The sequence below is a fragment of the Macrotis lagotis genome, chromosome 7, assembly GCF_037893015.1.
Source record: "Macrotis lagotis isolate mMagLag1 chromosome 7, bilby.v1.9.chrom.fasta, whole genome shotgun sequence".
NCBI lineage: Eukaryota > Metazoa > Chordata > Mammalia > Peramelemorphia > Peramelidae > Macrotis > Macrotis lagotis.
In genome coordinates this window covers 220554130-220576560 of record NC_133664.1, presented here as the reverse complement: position 1 = coordinate 220576560, position 22431 = coordinate 220554130, and the positions used below count along the sequence as shown (strand labels likewise).

Below are 22431 nucleotides of genomic sequence, written 5' to 3'. Positions count from 1 at the left end.
GAACAGCAAGTAATTCTCTTTGATGAGAGTAGTGTAAAATAAGATAAGGAAAAGCAGATTGGAAACAAATTATAAAGGAGCAGTTTGGTTAGAGGAGAGAATATGTATGAGACCCAAAATAGATTAGGCTAGAAAAAAAGGCAAGCAGCCTTGATCCTAGAGAACAGATGATAAAGCATACCTCTTTCCTATCTGTGGAGCCATGAGGGAGTCCAAATGTAGAATATTTCCTATACTGTCAGACTGCTGCTGGTTGTGGGGAGGAGGTAAATTGGAAAATGATTGTTGTATAAAAGCAAAATAAATTTATAAAACTGGGGGGGGCAGGAAATGAAGGCATGGTCCAGATTGTGAAAAGACTAGCATGCTGAGGTAAGGAGTTAGATATTTATTTCTGGCCTGAAAGATTCATCTTTCTGGTCCTCTACAAAATTGACTTTCCTGGCTACTCTTTCCTCCCCGAGTTTTCTGAGTATTGATGTCTCCTGGTTCTCTGGTTTGTCAATTCATCATCTGGGTATAATAATGTTTATAGAGCAACAAAGACTATGAATGATAAATGTTTAACAATCAGCTCTCCAGGGAGTAAAAAAATCAATGCTCACACATTTTTAAACAGTCTGTTTTATTAACACTTTCTTAAGTCTAAATAATCAATAAAACAAAATTAAGTCCTGATTTCTAGCAAGTACTATTTTCTATGATATAAATGCTCACACTGAAAATTTATCATTTTGTCTTTAGAGCTGACTCCAGCACACCCCTGTACCATCTCCCATTTCTATGCTTCTATACTTGCTGTTCCCTATGCTGAGAATATGCTCCCTTTTCACCTGATTTCCGTTAGATGTGCCTAAAATACAGCTTTCATTTGAAGCCTTTAAAAAATTTGATGGGGCGGCTAGGTGGCACAGTGGATAAAGCACCGGCCCTGGAGTCAGGAGTACCTGGGTTCAAATCCAGTCTCAGACACTTAATAATTACCCAGCTGTGTGGCCTTGGGCAAGCCACTTAACCCCATTTGCCTTGCAAAAACCTTTAAAAAAAGAATGGTGAAAACCATCTTTATATATAATTGGAAAAATTAATTAAATATTAAAAATCAAATAAATCCTTGGTTATTGATTAGTAATCACAATGTCCTGAAATAATAGCCTATTTCTTTGTCTTGCTTCATTTGCCACATCTGTCCCCCCTCACTTAGACAATATGGAAAAAGGGATGGTGGATAATGGAACACCCTAACAGCAGCCAGAATGAGAGAAATTTCATTCAGGGAATCAAGGGAGGGGAAAATCTCAAAAGTATACAATTTGTAGGTGGTAATTAATTTCTTGTTTCTCTCACAGGGACTAAACTGTACTGTCAAAAACAGTAAGTCATCCTTTACTTTTATTTCCATTTGTTTTATTATTAAAATGATAATCATTTACTGAGGTGTGGCAGCAGCACATTACTATAGTTACCAGCACTTGGGCTTTTTGGTTTATGTCATAGATTGAAATTAATGTTATTAACCTCGAGCTGGTACAGGTATGCCTTACTTTAAGAATACCTCTTATGCCAATATGAACTTCAAAAACAAATTACAATTATTATTCACTTTTTAAAAAAGAACTTCTGCCCAAATGAATTTTAAAAGATTTAATTTAAATTCATTTATTAAAATCAATTACTGTGTAAAGTAAGGTATACCTGTGGTTTTGCTTATTTTGAAACTGAGGAGAAGGAACTTTTCTGGTAAGAGTTCAGGAATCTTGTAACATCAAAACTTTTAAAGGAACTTTGTCCCTACTCTAATATATTTCAACTGCTATGCCCAAAACATAGACCTGACTCTATCACTCCCTTTCTAAAGAAACTCTGGTAACTCTAGGACCAAATAATAACCTTGATTTGACATTTAAAGCCCATCCCAACCTGACTCCAATCTACATTTCCAGCCTTCTTACATATTACATGTTAATCCCCAGGTGCCCTGAACTCTATAGTCAGGCCAAACTGGTCCTCTTACTGTTCTTCCCATACAACATTCCTACTCTCATCTTTCCAACTCCATGCTTTTGCACAGGCAACCCCCACCCCTCCACCCCTCATACCCAGAATACCCTCTCTCTTAATGTCAAACTCTTAGAATGTGTTGGACTTAAATCAGAAAGACCTGAGTTTGAATTCTGCATCAGTCACTTAATAGTTAACAACCTTGAGTAAGTCATTTAATCCCTCTCAGCTTTCACTTTCTTCATCTATAAAATGGGCATAATAATAGGACTTGCCTCACAAGTTGTTGTGAAGATCAATGAGATAACCTACCTATTATTGGAATCTCCGGCTTTCTTTTCCTAAACAACTGCTCATGTCTCTTTGAGCCAAGGAAGTCAATTGAAAGGGAAGAGATGAAGGTCTGTGGCAGTGGTGGGCTCCTAATAGTAGGAAAAAGTCCAGGCAGTCAGAAGTACAGCCTGGAGAAGAAAGAAGACATGGCCATCCTATCTAATATGGAAGTTTGGGGAGGAACCAGCCAATCAAAGGGAGAGAACCTAGGGACATGTAGTCCAGGGATGGAGTAAGCTTCATCATCATAAAATGATTTTGTAGTGTTTGCAAAGCACTTTATATATGTTTTTTTCTTTTAAACTTCACAACACCAGGATGAGCTCAGTTTAAGTGACAGGATAAATTCTCTCTTCCTGAGGATCATTAAATACTTCAAAGCAGTGATCATTACATGGCCTGAAGCAATCAAAAAAATCATTTCCCAAACCAATTAAATTTAGGATCATAGATTTAGAGCTAAATGAAAACTTAGATGTCAGCATAACTCCTTAAGTTTACAATTAGATATTAAGTGCCAAAACTAAAATTTGGACTCTGATGCTGACTCCCAATTTAGCTTACTCTGCCACAAATGTCTATATTTTAGGCAATTTTACCCTCCTCAACCTTCTTGCCAGGAAATAAACAAAACAAGTTTTACTCATTGCAGGTACCTGCCTGGATGAGAGTTGGATCCGCTCTCTCAACCTGACACCCTCTGATCCTAGAGATGTCCAAATCAATCTGGGCTTTGAATACAGCAGAAATGGAGACCTGTTTCCTGTGGTGCACATTGAATGGGAACTGCGGACAGATGGTAAGTGAGGGTGGAATGGTTTGAAACATTTCAAAGTCAAGCATTTTCATTGCTGAAATTAGAATTTAGTTCCTGCTTCTAGGTTCTTACAGTGGGTCATAGGATCATAGAATTAGGGCTGAAAGGGACCTCAAAAGACATCTGGTCAGGCCCTGCTGTTTTATGAATGAAGAACTGAGGTCCAGAAGCATTCGGGGACCTGTCCAAGGTCATACAGCTCATTAACTATCTGGGAACCCAAATTTTCTGATTCTCAATCTAGCATTATTTTCACTAAGCATTTATTAACATCTTTGTTTATTAGTAACACTGATTTATAAGTAAGTTCTTCAAAACACTACTATGGGAGAAGCATTGTGATTCATTGTAATTCAAAGCTGGACTCAAACACAGGAAGGCTTGGGTTCAAAATTCATTTCTGATGCATACTGACCATGCCCTGAGAAATAGCTCCCTAAAATATTGGTAGAAGTTTTCTCAGTAGAGTTCTCTATATTAATGAAATCATAGTTCTGGCCCCCTCCAAAAGCTGTCCCACCCACACATTCCATAATCTCCCCATGGAATTAATACAAACACACTGACTCTTTTCTATTGAGTCAGCAAATGGGCAAATGCTTATTTCCCAGAAAGTTCCAGCAAAGAAGTACCAAACATTTGCCAACTACAAATAGCCCATATTTTTGTTTCATTTTATATGGCAAGGATGGTGGTAGGGAAACATCTTCCCTTTTCCCTTAGAGTGGGTTAGGTCATTTTTAAGGATGTCCACCATGGTCCAAACTCCCAGCTTAGGAAAGATAGGGCTTGCCATCTCTAACTGACCACTGTCTTAGAAGAAAACACTCACATACTGCCAGAAAAAGCCCAAACTTTGTGGCTCATGCCCCTGCCCTGAAGAACTTCAGCTAAATAAATATGCTTCTTTTGTAACTCTTCAGGAATGAGGATTTAGAAAATGAATTGAAGCCCAAGCTGAAATGTTCCTTAAACCAGAATTAAAAGTTAAGATAGATAGGATTCTCATAACATGAACCAGACATTGAGAATAGGAGAGGGGAGGTGTGGTGAAACTGAAGAAAAATACTTTGTGAATTTTCCTCCTTTTCTTTGGCAGGCAGCATCCTGTTTCTTCAGGGTGCTGAGCTTTCAGTGCTACAAACAAGCACCAATGAACACTTGTGTGTTGAGTTTAAGTTTCTAAACAAACTTCAGCAGCAACTGGGACCAGATTTGAAAAGGGTGAGAATTTAGGGTTATATTTTTCCATATGTATCCTGTGACTAAAAGATTTGTGTCTGTGTATTTTCAGAATAATGTTCTTATTTTACTTTCTGAGGGGATGGAAAAAGGAATTTTAGGGGCAATTCCCTCAAGGAGGAGAACTAGCTAAATAATTTAAGTAGGAAGACTGATTTTTGATTGGCTGAAAGTAAGCCTGGTTATTAATTGGAGGTATGACCTTGGACCAGAACTCCTAGGTGGTCCAAGCCCAAATCAATCTAGGGCAGTATGGGATAGGGAAGGTGGAATTCTCTTTGGAAAGCATCATAGCAGAGTAGACAGATTGATAGTCTTGTAGTCAGAAAAACCTAAATTCTAATCCTGCCAAATCACTTAACCTCTCTCATCTGTACATGGAGATAACACAGAACTGTTGTGAATACCAAATGAAATAATATATAAATGTTCTTTCCACGCCTGAGGAGAGTATAATGCAAATACTCCAGGTCTGATGTTAGGGTTGCATATATAAAACACTTTGCAAACCTTATAGTATGGTATAAATATTAACTGTTATTATTGTCATTATCATTGTCATTATAAGAGAGTAGGGCACAAAGGAGCTAATACTTTTGACCTAGAGAAGTTTAGAAAGTTTCAGTGCTTCCCAACTTGAAATGGGTAATTTTCTTTCCCACATATATAAAATTATCTTTTTCTGGTGAATTATTTCCAAATTTGTATATTTTCTTTTCCCTTGTAAAATAAGTTCTAGAAAACACATTCTTATAGGATTAGAGGGGAAAGGGAAAGGGAAGAATGATGGCATTAAGCATTTAGTTAGAGTAGCAAGAGAAGAGGGAAAGATAATCAGGTATCAGAAATGACAGATCTCTTGACCTGAGGAGTCAAGCAGGGTCAGAGACTATATGCCAGCACTTTAAAAAATATATCATTTGATCCTCACAGCAACCCTGGGAAATATTATTTCAGTTTTATTGTTGAGGAAACTAAGGCACAGGTTAAGTGACTTGCCCAGGGTCACAGAGCTAGCAAGTATCTGAGGTAGGATTTGAACTCAGATCTTCCTAAGGCAAGGTCCAGTAATCTATTCACTGAGGTACTTGGTTGGCTCTAGGCTCATTATACCATAGATAGAGGAGTCATTCTAATTTAATTTTTTTCAGTATGAGTATTTAGAAGGTAATGAAACGTGAAAACCTTAAAGCCAGATCTCCAAGTCAGCACATCCTTCATATATGACTAGAAGGTGATTCCTGTCAGAGGATCAATGCTACCAGATTAAGATAAAAAAAAATTAGGAAAGAATAGAAGTGAATTCTTCACACCATCAAATACCTTCCCGCACCCTCAAATCAATGGTCCCATCTGGCTCTTCTAGGATTCCAGAGAATACAGAATGTACCTCACCCGTAACATTGTGTATTGTACCCTTCCATGCTTCTCTCTACCACAACCATACTGAAAGGAAAACAGGTTAGGAGATAGCATTATCTACTCAATTTCCTCTGGTTCCTGTCCTCATATCTGATTAAATGGGGGCTTCAAAAGGGGAATGTGATGAAGAAAGAACTCAGGTCACCACAGAGCTTCAGCAATGCATGACAAAAGGACATTTTACCACTGAGCTGGCTGCTCAAAATTTAATTTCTTCATCAATGGGTTGTCACTGTAATTTAATTTCTTTGAAGCAAGCTGCTAATTGCAAGGCTATTTAATTCTTAATGATTGAAACTTCTCACCATTCCAGGGGACTAAGTCAGTATAGCTCCTCACTTTTATTTTGGGGGAGGTTAAGAGACCGCTTCTACCCACGACAGGGCCAAAAATAGACAACAAACCTGATAACCCCTCAATAGGATCCTTATATTGCACTTTACTGGTGGTAAGATCACTAATACTGTTGCTTAGATAAATGGCAATGACTCTCAAGTTCATTAGGATTTAGAATAAAATAACCTCCTTTGATTGCTAGAGTAGTAAGAACTTTCCCATTTAAAACCCAAAGGTACCTAATTTCCAAGAGAAGTTTGTATATGATCTCCTATATTTCCAGCCCTACCAAATTCTCAAGAAATTCCCAGGTCTGGCCTCCTCTCTAAGGGATCCGATGGTATCTTTCTTATAGAACCAGGATTATCCCATACATTATTCCCATGAGGTTATCCATTGTAATAACTGTATAACAGTCTAGAGATAAAGGTGATGGGATGAGTTATTTCATCTCTTGTTTCAAATTCCTCTCCACCTTGAGGCAGTAACAAGTCCTGCTGCTAGTGAAAGACTGAAACATAGGAAAAATAGATTAGTATCTTTATAGGTCTTGGAAGTGGAGGGATTGAGGAGGTAGAGAGAGAAGAGGGATTTTTTTTATCATGGTTGAAGAAGATAATTTGGCCATTGTGCTCACTCTACCTCTCTTCACTCTCTTTCCAGTGGCATTTCACCTTCAAAAACTTTGTGGTCGAACCTGGTCAAGAATATGAGATAACAGTGCAACACTTGCCCAAACCAATACCCAGTGGAGATCCAAACCATAAATCTCTTTCTTTCCATGTTCCTGGTAAGAGACCCTCCTGTTCAGGTGCACCCTTCCTCACTCTACTTTCTAACTTGCAAGTTGTTCAGTCTTTAGCTCCTCTACTCAGCAAAATCCCAAACAATGATTGCTATTGTCTAGCTGTATCTCCCTAAAAAAGAAAACAAATGTCAAAGATGTTGTATTGCTTTGAAGTTCTGGTTTGAAGCCTCATGCCCCTCAGGACAAGCTGAATCCCTTTCTTACTTATTGAGAAACCAGCCTTGAGCAAGTAGGAGCCCAGGAGAGTTATATATTTGCAGAAATTTCCTCCCTCCTTTGGGAGAATAAAACTAACTCCAGAAAAACCATTACAAACATCACTCATTATCAGCATATCTTGAATAAACTGCCACTCTCTAATAATAGCAGATGTTTAAGGGAGCTCTTTAAGATTTACCAAAAGGGTCTAATTAGATGACTTTGAAAGTGCTTTCCAGATCCAAATTCTATGTGTAATCACAGTTCTATGAGGTAGGTTCTTTGTTGCCCTTTACATGTGTGCCTGTATGTATATATATTATATATATATGTATATATAGTATTATTTTGTTAAATATTTCCCAATTAGATGTGAAAAATTTAATAATTCATTTTTTAAATTTTGAGTTCCAAATTATTTTCTCATGCTCCCCTATCTCTTAAAAAGGTGAGCAATAAGATATCAATTCTACATATGAAATCATATAAAACTTTGCCATGTTGCAAAAGAAAACCTGCATACACAAAAAAAAAAACCAAGAACAATAAAAATTGTAAAAACTATGCTTCAGTCAGCACTCATCATGGGTCCTTTGGAATTGTCTTCATTAGAGTAGCTAAGTCTTTCATAGTTGATCATCCTTATAATATTACTATTACTGTGTACAATAGTCTCCTGATTCTTCTGTGAGGGAGGTTCAACAGATAATATATTCTCCCACCTTTCAGAAGAGGAAACTAAGGCTCAGAGAGGTAAGAGGTCAGCACACAACTAGTAAGTGTCAGAGGCAGAATTTGAACCCAAATATCTCCTGATTCCATCATTCTTATCCCTGAGCCCTGCTTCCTTCCATTAACTACATACCATGAGACATAGGATCACCTAGGTAATTAATAGCTAGGAATAAGTTTTTAATTTACATCTTCTGACTTAATAACCCTTTCATAACTGGTCTCAAATTAATACGTTTAATACCTATTCCAGGCAAATCACTGCCCCACTTTCAATCCATCCTAAACAGATTTATTTTATCAAAGAATTGTAGAATTTAAAAGCTGGGGGATACCTAAGAGGATATCTAGTTTATCTGCTTCATGTCACAGATAGAGGAAACTCATCAAGAGAAGGGAAGTGATGAGTCTAGATTATAAAAATGATAAATGTCATTTTGCACTCATCATCTATCACCTCAAAAAAATTTGGTTTCCTATTGTTTATGCTGCCTAGATCCAATGCTTATCCAGATACAAAAGATGCCTCTGCCCCACTTGCGCATGCGCGCGCGCACACACACACACACACACACACACACACACACACACACACAATTTTTCCCTGGCTTTCTCCAAATTAATCTCTTGTCTCACTGCCTTTTGCTCCTACTATGCTCTCCTATAAGGATTTCTCTCTATTCAAGTACCAAAGTCCACTCTTTATTTTAAGAATTATTCGACTCCAACTCCTGTGGAAAGCATTGCCTAACCCCTCCAGTCATCATGAACTCTCCTGGATTCCTGTACCACTCATTCTTGGCAGCATTTGTTTTGCACTTAGTGTGTATTAAATATTATTGTCATATACATTTTATATGCACAATAAGCTTTCTCAGCTAGAGTTCCTTGAGGGTTCAGGACCATATCTGTGTCTGTCCATACCACTGTGGTCTTGCATGTTGAAGGTGCTCAATGTTTGTTAATAATAATATTGAGCTCCCTCCTTTCTAGACTATCTCTTCTTTTCAATTCCTTCCCTAGTACAAGAGAGGGGACTGAAACAATAATCCTTTTTTTCTTAATTTATGGAATAAAACAAGCATTTCCATAACAAAGAATACTTTTTTAAAAAGTTGATTGCACATGAAACTGCATATCTATTATATACAACTTGTTATTCCTTTTAAATATATAATAAAGCAATATAATTTTTTCCTTTTTTTCTTCTCTTCCCCCCACCCTAGAGATAGTTGTCATTAGGCACACATACTCACACAAACACATACATATACACACATACATGTATATTCTATACACATTTCTATTTATTAATTCTTTCTCTGATTACAGATAGCTTCTTCCTTTATATGTCCTTTGTGGTTAAATTGGGTATTTATAATAGGTAAAATGACTTATTCATTCAAAGATGCTCTTAAAACAATATTGCTTTTACCATTTACAACATTCTCTTGGTTCTGCTCATTTCACTCTTCATTATTGCAAGCAGTCTAGACATGTTTTTCTAAGATTATTGAGCTTATTATTTCTAAGAACACAGTAGTATGCCATCATAATCATATATCACAACTTTATCAGTCATTCTCCAATTGACTGGTGTTTCTGCAATTTCCAGTTCTTTGAAGCAATTCTTGTTTCAAACCTATTGTAGTATTTCCCAAGCCAAAGTGTGTATGAAAGCTAAGGAGGAGAAAAAATGAGGAAGGGAAAAGTGAGAAGATTATTACCAAGGAATCAAAGGCTTTCCTACTTTATTAGTAATAAGTGAAAGCAGTCTAGAAGGCAAAAAGCTCTGAAAAGGGTCAAGTCAGAAATGATCTATAGAAAAATGGTCTTAAATTAAAAGTGCCTAATGACTATGAATCAACTCACTTAGTCTAAGACCTTCTGGGTTTACCCTGTAAAGAGTCCTCCATGCCCAGCAGCTGAGGTGAGAACTAGTACTTTTATTCTAAGAGGAACTCTTTAGTCACAAAGAATTATGAGGAGAACTCTCTGATGTGGAATTTCCAAACAGTTTTTCCTATAAAGGAATAGGATGATCACTAGGTCTGTATCCCCAAAAAATCATTAAAAGGGGGAAAGGACCCACATATACAAAAATATTTATAGCAAAACAAGATAAATCTATATCTTTTTGTCATGGCAAAGAATTGGACATTAAGGGAATATACATCTATTGGCAAATAACTAAACAAGTAATAGAATACTGTTGTTCTATAAGAAAAATGATGAGCAGGTGGATTTCAGAAAAACCTGAAAAGTCTTACATGAATTGATGATAAGTGAAGTGAACAACACCAGGAGAACATTGTCCATAGTAATTGTAACTGTGCAATGATCAACTGTGACTGACTTAACTCTTCTCAGCAATATAATGATCAAGACAATTTCAAAAGATTTATGATGGAAAATGCTATCTACCTCCAGAGAAAGAACTATGAATTCTGAATGCAGATCTAATCATTTTATTTTCACTTTCTTTCGGGCTTTTTTAAATTTGTTTTTTCTGGCTTCTACCTTTTGTTATGTTTCTTCTTTTACAACATGACTTACATGGAAATATGTTTCCATGATTGTCCGTATATTACCTATATCAGATTGCTTGCCATCTTGGAAGAGCAGGGAGGGAAGAGAGGGAGGTAAAATTTGGAAGTCAACATTTTATAAAATTGATTGTTGAAAACTATCTTTACTTGTAAATGAAAAAAATAGAATGCTATTTACAAAAAAAGGAAAGAAGTGTTGCTCCCAAGATTTGGAGCCTGAAACCTCATAGTCTTTCTTTTCTTCTTCCCTTGCAGACTGCAGGGAGCCCAGAATGAGAGTAACTATCCCCTGTGTGAACTCAGGTAATTGCTATTGTTTTTTTCTTTCCAAGGTTATTGAGGTTTAAGTTTGAAATGAGGGTGGGGAACAGAGCGGGGTCAAGTATCCAACCTCTGAAAAGGTTCCTAATAATCATCCCTTCTGCCTCCTCCCTGAACAGTTTAGTTTTTTTCTGTCTTTTGTTTTTAACACCACCACCCTTCTCAAAACCTTCCCTTGTAACTAAGAAAAACAGTTGAAACAAAACCTAGAACTGTAGCAGTTTACATCCTACCTGTCCATGGAGGGGATGGAAGTTCTTTTCATCTGCTGTCTTCTTGGCCTCTTTCTATACTCCCTCCAGGAAGCCTGTGGGAGCCGGGCATCACAGGAGAAAGGCTGAAGAACAACTCCCTGCTAGTGGGTTTTAACCCATGTAATGAATCAACCACTTATAAGATTCTTGTGAATGGTTTTCCAAACTCAGAGACCAGAAGCTGTTATAAAAATTCTTTGATCATTACCCAGGTAACTTCCCCTTTGAGACTAGCCCCAAACCAACTACTCCCTGATGCCTCCCTCAAGTAGTCCCAGTGCAGTGCATTCTAGTCTAGTTCTAGAGACCCAGCTTTGAGTCCAATCTCTGTCATTTGTTATTAATGTTCAAATACCTATAGAAAGTTTACAAAGTGCTCTAATACATTATTTCATTTGATCTTTACAACAACCCTATCAGACTAGTATTATCCCCATTTTATAGACAAGGAAACAAAGAGGTTAACCAGGTTAATCCAGAGTCTAATATCTACTAAATACCCAAGGTAGAATTTGAGCCTGGGTTTCCTGACTTTCAAGTCTAATGCTCATTTCACTACCTCTCATTAACTCTATGACTTTAACTTCCATCAAAGTTGACTTTCCTCATCTCTAAAATAAACAGTTTTGGCTCTCCCTACCTGTTATCACAACCCCAGCCCCCTAAACTTCCACTAATGACTGTTCTTTACTTTTTTTTCCTTTGCACTTCCCTACTCCACCATATGTTTTCTCTCCATTACCTTCTCTTTTTCCCTTTCTCTCCCCAGCCCAGTCAAGGTTTCCACCATCGGATAAATGTCACATTTCTCTTGCAAAATATGAATGCCTGCTGCCAGTACAGTGTGCAGGTAAGTCTAGGGAATGATTTTATCAAAGACAGCAGTGAATGGGTTGTACTTTCCTGCTGGGAAGGTCAGGTGAGGAAGTTACATAGAGAAATGGGAACTCTGAAAATGTAGGATTGTTCTCTCTCTCTAAGTAGAGAAGATAGATTCTCTGCAAATAAAGCACTCTAAAAGTTTCTCAGTGTTCCTCCTCTACCCTATTTGCTTCTTCCCACATGAATTTTGTTCAGTTTGGGGAAGAAAATCAGGTGTAGAAATATTCTAGGCTTGAGAAAAGCTTTGATCCTCTTCTGCTTTCTGGGAGATCCAATTTAAGACTTATTTGGAAACTATAGTACATTTAATAACAACAGAACTCTCCATGATAAATTCAACTAACAACATTGGTTCAATGCTTTCAAGTTAAACCATGTGTTTAACTTACCTAGGGGGCAGAAGGGCACACACAATCACCTATCTTTTTTGTGGCATTTTTGCTTACCTATTTTGGGATTTCTATTATTTTTGGAGGAAGATTGCTTTATTTTCTTTGCTCTGGTCTTGTCCATATATTTGAATATTTGGGTGGGTTGGACATTAAAATTTATAGGCATGCATTTTTTTTAAACTAAAAGAAACTCTTTTGTAGCCAACTTCCTGACCAGACATGCTCCTGTTTGAGCAGGAGCAACAGTAGACAGTCTGTCAATTAGCATTTTTGAGTGCCTAAGAAATACCAGGTACCCAAGACTAACTTTCTTCTCTCTCTGGCTTCTCTGTCACCCCTAGATCCAGCCGTTCTTTGATAGTTGTCTGAATGACTGCCTTAGACACACGTTGTCCATCCCTTGCCCATTGCTACCATCACCAACACCTAGTAAGATGGGTCTCTTTCTACTTGAGTCACTGCTGGGGGCTGGAAAGGGACAAGAGCTTGGGCAGATTCCCAGTGTGTATTTTGGATGGCTTATAACTTTTTTTTTCTTTTGTCCTGTCTTTGTTCACTTTGCAGCCTGCCCTCCAGGTAAGCAAGCCTTAGCCTTGTCCTAAAGCTCTGCACAGGAATGCAAATGTGAGTAACCTTTTGAAGCTGAGACAGTGGAGAAGCAAGGTGACCCTAAAAGTTATTTGAAAAACACTGTCCACTGTGTGGCTCTGGGATGTCCATTTTCCTTTTTGTGTCAGCTTTGTCACTTGCAGAATTCCATCCAATAAGCATTTTAAAGGCCTACTGTATTGAGAGCACCATGAAAGTTTAGATGTAACACTATTGGTCCCTGCCCTTATAGATCATATAGGGTAATATAATAAGAGCCCACTTTTTAAAAACATTTTAAGATTTCACAAAGTACTTTCATCACAACTCTGAGATAATATAATTATTACTTCCATTTTAGAAATAGGGAGGGGGCGGCTAGGTGGCGCAGTGAATATAGCAACGGCCTTGGAGTCAGGAGTACCTGGGTTCAAATCCGACCTCAGACACTTAATAATTACCTAGCCGTGTGGCTTTGGGCAAGCCACTTAACCCCATTTCCTTGAAAAAAAAACTAAGAAACAGGGAAACTGAGGCTGTGAAAGATGACATGTCACAGAGATAGTAAATATTAGAACTGGTGCCAGATCCCAAAGTCTCCTAACTTCTGAGTTTAGTACTCTTTCCACTGTATCAAACTTACTCTTGCAAAATTCTAGAATGTGGAGTTATTAGCATCTTGTGCATAGTGGTATGGATCATAAACACTGATTGATTAAGTGATTGATCCAGGGAGGACAGACTCTGAAGAACCAGGAAGGAGAGAAACTGGGATTGTTGCATAAAGTTCTTCCTTCTATCTCTCATTGGTTTCCTTTTGCCATAGATGTTGTGTCGCTGTGGGTTTATTGGTTTATCACTGGAATCTGTATCCTGCTGGTGGGCTCTGTCATACTTCTGATCATTTGCATGACTCAAAGGAAGCCTGGTAAGAAGCAGATCAACTGAGACATTGAAATGACTTTAGCTTTTAGTTTTGTGTTTCATTTCTTCTATTGCTGTACCTCTTTTCCTTCTTCCCTCTACCACATGGCTATGAGCCAGAGGTCAGGTCACCTTTCTCCCAGATCAAATAGAGGCCTCCCTCCCTCTCTGACTTCTCCCCATATGCTTTGGCCACAGATGAATACCTGAGAAGTCCTTACTGTGATGAATTTCCCTAGAGTTAAAAGATCAGTTATCCACAAATGAAATCTATAATTAATAATTACTATAATTAAAGCTGAGGATGGATATTTGGGATTCTCACAGTATTCCATGGTTAGCACTATACTTACTCTAAACAAATAAAATGCTGGGCCTGAGATTCAGAAGGATTTGATTCCAAGTTAACAGTCCCATTCCTCTATATCACCTGAACACATTATTTTATTTTTGTAAGCCACAGTTCCTTTTATCACCTCCAAAAAGGCATGAAATTATTAAAATAAGAGGATAATTATTGAATAAGAGAATTAAGTCTTGATTATTTAGTTAGGATGATATCCAGATCTTTTAGTTAGGATAGTATCTAGATCTTTTTAAAATTTTCTTTTTTATTGCAATAATTTTGTCTATTTCTTCAAAAGTGAATGGGTGATAGGAACTGCATTGGGAATAAAAAAGATTAAAAGATGGAGATTGAAATGTATGTCAAATATTTGCTTTGGCTTTTTCAAGGACATGGGTGATTCCATGTCCTCTCTTGGCAAACATGCATATTGGTAAACTATGACTTTTTTAGGCATTGCATTACTGTGGTTTATTGCTTAAGACTATTTTCCTTCCTCTTGTCAAAAAATATAAGGAAGAAATATCAGTAAAGAACTCCGTAAGGACTGCTTGTAAATGCTTATCTGTACAAGACTTAAGCTTTTAGTACTGATGCTTTTGGGGAAGATACACTCCCTAAAGTGCACATTCGAATAATGTAGACTTGGAAGAGAGTGTCTACAAGGGACTTAGATTGAATCTGGACTTGGTCCCAGATTAGGGTTTAGCAATCATTTATTCATTTTCTGAAGTCAGACTTCTGAGGGAGTGCCTGTCACACCTCTTCCTACCAGAATTGTGCAAGGCTTCCCTCTAGTAACCAGTGACACTCTCCTCTCTCAGCTTTTACACCAGTTGGGACTGGGAAGAAGAAGGTGAGTGCAGGAACTTTCTCATCCCAATTTTTGCCAAACTTCCCTTCTAAGAGAGCAGTTCTAACATAACTCTAGTAACCTTTATTGCTCTAATTTATTGTTTCTTTTTAGAATCTTCCTCTGATAATGACACCAAAAATCCTGGCAAGTACCTCTTTTAGTTGTTATTTGTTTAATTGGGTTTTGGGGGGGGTTGCATTTTTTCTTAAGAGAGCAGCTATCTTGATACATTTTGGGTGTAACAACTGATCTTCTATAGATCATTCCAAAAATCCTTTAAATAGATGTCTCCTCATAAAAAGCACTCGAGATACTTCCTTGAAGTATCCACAATGGGATTTCAAGAAGAGTGGCTGTCTTAGGCAGAGGAACCCTAGACATCAAGGTAGAGAAAGAATCATTATAAGAAAAAGCAAGGTAAAAGGAGATTGTATTTTCAAAAAATCTAAATTGAATGAATTCAATTCAGATCAACATTTATCAAATATTTATTACATGGGAGGCATCACACTATATTAAAGATACAAGACACAAATAAAATAGTCCCTTTCAGCCCTTAAGGCGTTTTTTTTTACTGACAGGATACAACATATATACAAATAAACTTAATACAAGATAATTTAAGAGAAGAAAGAACAGCAATAGCCCCAGTAATGAAAGAAGGTTTCAAAAAGGAAATGTTTCCTAAGCTGAACCTTGTGGCAAAATAGGGATCCTTAGAAGTGATCTGTAATCAAAGCATGTGCTTTGATTACCTATACAAATCCTGAGAGGCAAGAGAGAACATTTGGTTCAGAAAACAACTACTGATTTCATGTGGCTACAACCAAGATTGTGTAAAGGAGAATAATAAGAAATAAGGCTTCAAAGGTAAATGGGAGCCAGATTGTAGAGCTTTAATCACTATACTAAGGAACTTTTCCCCCCCCCCTGATTCTTTTTTAAATTATGGTAATGACAAAGTACACTGTTATGGGAGTGAATGAAAAGAATAAAGAAATGAGGGATGTAGTTTCTTGGAAGAGACAAACATATTTGATGATGGGGTTTTTTTTGTTTTAGTGTATTTGTTTTACACTAAAATGTCATTATTCTGACTAAAAAAAATAGGCAAAGACCTCAGTGCTTAGGCCAAGGATTCCTCTAGTTTAAATGAGTTTCATTGGTACAACATAGTACAAAGCCTTAAGAATTTGGCAATCTGAACAGACAGACTGGTTCATGAGTTTGGACTTCATATATCAGGAAATGGTACAAGCATTGGAAAGGATATAAATTTAATCTAATGGGGGTGTACTCTTATTAATTTCAGATATCCCACTCCTGGACAACCAGACTCCTCCACCCTTAAAACCCCGGAAAGTCTGGATCATTTACTCGGCTGATCATCCCCTCTATGTGGATGTGGTAGTCAAGTTTGCCCAGTTCCTTATCACTGTCTGTGGTACTGAAGTGGCCCTGGATCTGCTAGAGGAGAAATTGATCTCAGAGGTGGGAGTCATGGCTTGGGTGAGTCGCCAGAAGCAAGAAATGGAGGAGAGCAATTCCAAGATCCTCATCCTATGTTCCCGAGGCACCAGAGCCAAGTGGCAGGCAATCCTTGGCTGGGAAGAGCCAACTGTTCAGCTCCGGTATGACAGGTGGAAACCTGCTGGGGACTTATTCACAGCTGCCATGAATGTGATCCTTCCTGACTTCAAGAAACCAGCTTGCTTTGGCATGTATGTGGTCTGCTACTTTGATGGCATCAGTGATGAGGCTGATATCCCTGATCTATTCAACATTACCTCTAAATACCCACTGATGGAGAAGTTTGAGGAGGTTTATTTCCGGATCCAGGAATTAGAGATGTTTGAGCCAGGTCGCATGCATCGGGTTAGGGAGATCACTGCTGAAAACTACCTCCAAAGCCCCAGTGGCTGGCAGCTTAAGGAAGCAGTACAAAGGTTCCGGGAATTGCAAAATAAATGTCCCGACTGGTTCGAACAGGAGAATCTCTGTCTGGAAGATGAAGATGACTTATCAGTACTGAATGAAGAGATGATTGAGGAGTCACCATTACCATCAGAAGGGAGAATAATGAAACAGATTCCTCTGGTACAAGAGCCTTCTCCTGGTGACCATTTGGTGGTAGACCTCTTCATCAGTGAAGAAGAAGGGGTCTCTAGACTGGACACACAGTTTTTGCCCCAGAGGGCTACCCTCACTCATCAAACAGTAGTCCCCAAAGGAGAGACCCAACTGACTTCCACAGTGGAGCCTTTACATAGGAATGGTGATAAAAAAGCTAGTCGACAGGCGGTGTTAGGTAAAGATGACATGGAATGTGTCCCACTGATGGAGACCAGTGTTCCCCATGGAAACAGTGTATTCCTCCTCCCCATGGACTCTGAAGCTTCCCCCCTCTCAAGTACTCCAGTGCCTTCCCCTGACTACCTTCCAGCTCCAGTGAAAGAACAGCTAGAGGGCTTAATGTACTCCCTTTTCCAGCAGAGTCTAAGTGTCCCATGTGAGGAAGAATGGGAAAGACAGCAACTAGTCTTCAATGCCCCTTATACACCCTATGAGGAAGAACAGAGGCAGTCAGTGGAATCTGATCAGGGTTACATCTCCAGGAGCTCTCCACAGCCTCCTGATGGGTTTGCAGAAAAGGAGGATGAAGAGGAGGAAAAGGAAGAGCAGGATTCAGAGATAGCTACAGACTTTCTCTCTCCTGGTGTTTTGGAGAATCTGAAGAACCTTCAACAACAACTGTTATTTCAGGAGATACAACAGAACTCTAACTGCGACTGCCTAGATGGAAAGAGATTATCTAAAGAATTATAGCCATTCTAGTAAGTGGCTATAATTCTATAAATAATCTCTTTCCTATTAAGTGTGTTGTAGATTTGAGTCATCAAAGAGAGAAAGAGAATGCATACTATACAATTCAATCTCGATTCTAATGATGAGAATCTCAGGAATAAACTTTCCTCTCTTTTAAATGTAATTTTGCCCCTCCTAAAACTACCCCTTTGTAAAAAAGTAGAACTCTTTCCCAGTGACAGAACTAAAGTATCAATTAATTCCCAGTGATGAGCTATTGCCTGCCTATATTCGGGAGAGAGTATTGATAGAGAACAAAAAAGAGAAAGCCACATTATGAAAAGGAGAGGAGTATAAAGCCTTCAATTCTGTTTCTGATATTAATGTAAACATAAAGCAATTAGGTGATGGGAGAAGGTTCCCTTCTTCTCTGTGTCACAGTAAGAAGTTTTTCAGATATTAAAGGGATGAACCCCTAGAGTTGCAGCTCCCTGAGATAAATTGAGATCTGCACTATCATAGTGTCCCACTTAAAGACTTAAAGCCCCTAACCACTTAAAGTTTCACTGCCAAAGAATTACAGTTGTGACATGGATAAAGAGTGTTTGACAGCATAAAACCATGTTAATTTAATGAGGAAAACCTGGAGAAAAATTATATAGACTCAAGTGTTCAACTTATATTTGATAATACCTTCCCTTCAAACCAGAATGGCTCAATTCTTGTACTAACCCCTTGAAATAGACAATAATCTTAATTTCTGAGTCATTAAAATTTCAGGGTTACTATAAAGATCTTCTATTCTGATTTGATTTTTTTTAGAGATGTGGAAATTGAGATCCAGATTGTTGAACTACTACTACTACTACTCTCACTTTCATTCCCCTGTAAGGACTGGGTCACTTGAGGGTGATTGATACCTTGGGTTATAGGGTTTATATTCCTAATACTATAAGCTCAAGAGCCTCCACCAGTGTACTTACAATTAACAGTTCTAGGGGCCGCTAGGTGGCGCAGTGGATAGAGCACAGACCCTGGAGTCAGGAGTACCTGAGTTGAAATAGGCCTCAGACACTTAATAATTACCTAGTTGTGTGGCCTTGGACAAACCACTTAACCCCATTGTCTTGCAAAAAAAAAAAAAATAATAATAATAATAATAATAATAAGCAGTCCTCCAGTAGACCTAATTAAGCTCCTTACAACAATATTTACTAATATGCCATAATTTCTCCCATAAACCTGAAGTGTACTCTTCCAAAAGTACAAAGGATAAATGGGGTCAAACTTAAAGAGTACAGTAGTAGTGAAACATGAGTAGCAAAGGCCAGTCACACATCCTGGTGTGAAGTCCCTCCCTCATCTCAGTGTTGTTTGATTCAATTTGCAAAGTAAAGTCTGGGTGCAATGCCCTAAGTCTTATAGCTTCACCTTGGCCACATCACTCTTCACCTGGAGCTATGGACATTGGTATCTTGCCAAAAACCTTGGCCTCCCAAAATTTCCATGCAATTTCCCCCAGACTTCTTAAAATGTATATATATTATTTTTAAGATGTATATATTATTAATGTTTCTATATTGATATCATTCAGCAGGCTTCTCCACTGCCAGAGCCATAGCAATAGTATGCTTTAGGGCTATAAGCATAACTGTGTCCTGTTTATTTCTTGTTCCCCCTTATTTTGAGATATTTATTTAACATCACCATCCACAGAATTTTCCATCCAAATATCAAGTAGTCCTGAAAATTCATTCAGACAGAATTTTTCCTCAATCCATAGTATTAGCTAAGAGTGAAGGGTGCTACTTATTTTTCTCTTAGAGTTCTTTGACCCAGGATATACCGTAGCCTCAACTCTTGGTCAAAGATATCAATGTTTTTATGAGTCTTTTTTGTATATTTGTACATTTGCTTATATATTATTTTTAATGATAGCAAATAAACACTTCAATACTCAAACTAAATCTATGATTTACCCCCAGAATATTGTCTGCTCCTTCCAGGACACATTACTTCTCCATCATTGAATTTCAGAGAGTGTTGGGTCTAAGTCTTTACAAGAACATTTTTTTACTTTCTTTTTTGTTTGTTTTTTAACATTTTATTTGTTTTCTAATTATATACAATAGTAATATGTACCCATCATTTTTTGCAAGGTTCTGAATTCTACAATTTTCCCCCTCCTCCCCTCCCTCCCACAGAAGGCTGTCTGACAGTCTCTATGTTGTTTCCATGCCATACATTGATGCAAATTGAATGTTATAAGAGTAAATGTAAAAATAAACATAAACCCCTCCCCCCCCAAGAAGATAGGAAACCTCAAGAATAGCGAGAGAGAAAAAAACATGTACTTGTCTGTGTTCAGATTTCAATGGCTCTGTCTCTGGGGTGAGTTGCTTTCTTTATCATAAGTCCACCAGAGAAGTTGCTTCAATATTTTTCCCTCAGTTGCTATTACTAGCTACACTTCCACTCTCATTTATTCTATTCTCTCTCTCCTTTCATCCTGGCCCTGTCCAAAAGTGTATTTAATCTGAGTACGCTCTCCCTTGATCTTTCCTCTCTTCTATCACCTATTCCCTCCCCCCATTCCCTCTCATTCCGTCCCTTTCCTCCCATCCTTCTCCAGGGCAAGACCGATTTCCTCACCCTATTAAGTGTGTATGCCATTTCCTCCCTGAGCCATTTCCAGTGAGAATGAAGGCTCACTCATTCCCCCTTGCCTTCCCCCCCCCCCTCCACTCCATTAAAAAAGCTTTTTCTTGACTCATGTGTAATCTCTCAGCTTCTTCATCTCCTTTTTCTTCCTCCCAGTACTTTCCCCTATTGCCCATTGACTCCATCCCTTTACCACACCACACCATACCATTATATTCTGCTCCTTCCTATGTCCTGTCTATATATGTTCCCTCTAACAGTTCTTATAAATGAGAAAGTTCATATGAGTTATCAATATCTTCTTCCTATGTAGGAATACAAACAGTTCAATATCATTAAGTTCCTCAGTTAGTCCTTCTCTTCCACTCCCTCTGTGGTTCACCAGAGTCCTGTACTTGGAGATCAAACTTTTTATTCAGCTCTAGTCATCTCAATAGGAAAGTTTGAAAGTCTCATTTCATTGAAAGTCCATCTTTTCCCCTGAAAGAGGATGTTCAGTTTTTCTGGGTAGTTGGTTCTCAATCATAAACCAAGATCTTTTGCCTTCCAGAATATCATATTCCAATCCCTATGAGCCCTTAATGTAGATGCTGCCAGATCCTGTGTAATCCTGACTATGGGAACCTCAGTAGTTGAATTGTCTGTTTCTGGCAGCTTTTAGAATTTTCTCTTTGATTTGGAATTTGGACATAATATTCCTGGAAGTTTTTCTTTTGGGATCCCTTTCAGGGAGTGACCATTGAATTCTCTCGATTTCTATTTTACCCTTAGCTTCTAGGATCTCAGGGCAATTTTGCTGTATTATTTCTTGGAAAATGAAGTCTAGGCTCTTCTCCTGGTCATGGCTTTCAGATAGTCCAATAATTTTTAAATTATTTCTTCTGGATCTGTTTTCAAGGTCAGTTGTTTTTCCAATGAGATATTTCACATTTTCTTCTACTTTTGGGCTTTTTGGGGGAAGTTTTATTTCTTCCCGATTTCTTGCAAAATCATCAGCTTCTTTTAGTTAAATTCTGCATTTAAAGGAGTTATTTTCTTCAAAGAGCTTTTTTATCTCCTTTTCCAGCTGGCCAATTCTACTTTTTAAGGCATTCTTCTCCTCATTTGCCTTTTGTTTTGGAAAAACATTAGGCCTAAAATGATTTTTAACATTATTTTCTTCAGTATTTTTTGTACATCTTTCACCAAGCTTTTGATTTGGTTTTCATGATTTTTCTGTAATGCTCTCATTTCTCCTCCCAATTTTTCCTCCATCACCCTTAATTGCTTTTCAAAGTCTTTTTTGAGCTCATCCATAGTCTGAGCCCATTTTCTATTTCTCTTGGAGGTTTTGGATATGGAAGCTTCAATTTTGTCATCATCTGATTTTGTGTTTTGATCTTCCATAGGACTAAAGTAACCCTCTATGGTCAGATACTTCTTTTTCTGTTGTTTACTCATTTCCTCAGCCCAAGACTAATTTACAGCACTTCCAAGGCTTTGGGGTTGGGTTTTTTTTGGGGGGGGGACACCCCACTGGGACATCTCTAGCCTGTGCTTTGATATGTAGATGATCATAGCACTGCCCTCTGCCCTGGGGCTATAAGGAGGGATCCGGCTTGATTGTTTAGTATGGAAGCCCAAACATGAGTGTAGGCAAACAGCAGAGTCCTACCCCAGGGAGAGCAGAGAAATCTCTGCAGACTTCCCTTTACCATCTCTGGGGGGTGCAGGCTGCTTTCTTCCTATTCTCGCTGCAGATTCTGCCGCCGATGCTCCTCACTCCACACTCACCCAGATTCAGCAGAGTTCTCTCTCTGCCGCTTCAAACTGTTGTCAGTGATGGCCGGGCTGGCTGCACCTCGCCATTTTTTTCAACCTCCAGTACTGGTGAAATACACCTTTCCCCTCAGAAGTTCTAAGTTATCTTGGACTAGGAAAATGTATCACTCAGTCTTTCTGTGGGTTCTGCCCCTCTAAATTTT

General features: G+C 38.2%; 1 protein-coding gene across 1 annotated transcript in view; it reads left to right on the top strand.

Moving 5' to 3' along the window:
• Positions 1–22431, top strand: part of IL17RA (interleukin 17 receptor A) — a 26038-nt gene extending 3607 nt beyond the window's left edge. The window contains exons 2-13 of the mRNA XM_074194965.1: positions 1350–1374; positions 2987–3133; positions 4251–4375; positions 6815–6941; positions 10694–10741; positions 11062–11225; positions 11783–11863; positions 12629–12716; positions 12852–12863; positions 13702–13803; positions 15113–15145; positions 16314–22431. Of these exons, the coding sequence (XP_074051066.1) occupies positions 1350–1374; positions 2987–3133; positions 4251–4375; positions 6815–6941; positions 10694–10741; positions 11062–11225; positions 11783–11863; positions 12629–12716; positions 12852–12863; positions 13702–13803; positions 15113–15145; positions 16314–17827 (2466 nt within the window). The 3' untranslated portion in view covers positions 17828–22431. The remainder of the gene's footprint in view (positions 1–1349; positions 1375–2986; positions 3134–4250; positions 4376–6814; positions 6942–10693; positions 10742–11061; positions 11226–11782; positions 11864–12628; positions 12717–12851; positions 12864–13701; positions 13804–15112; positions 15146–16313) is intronic.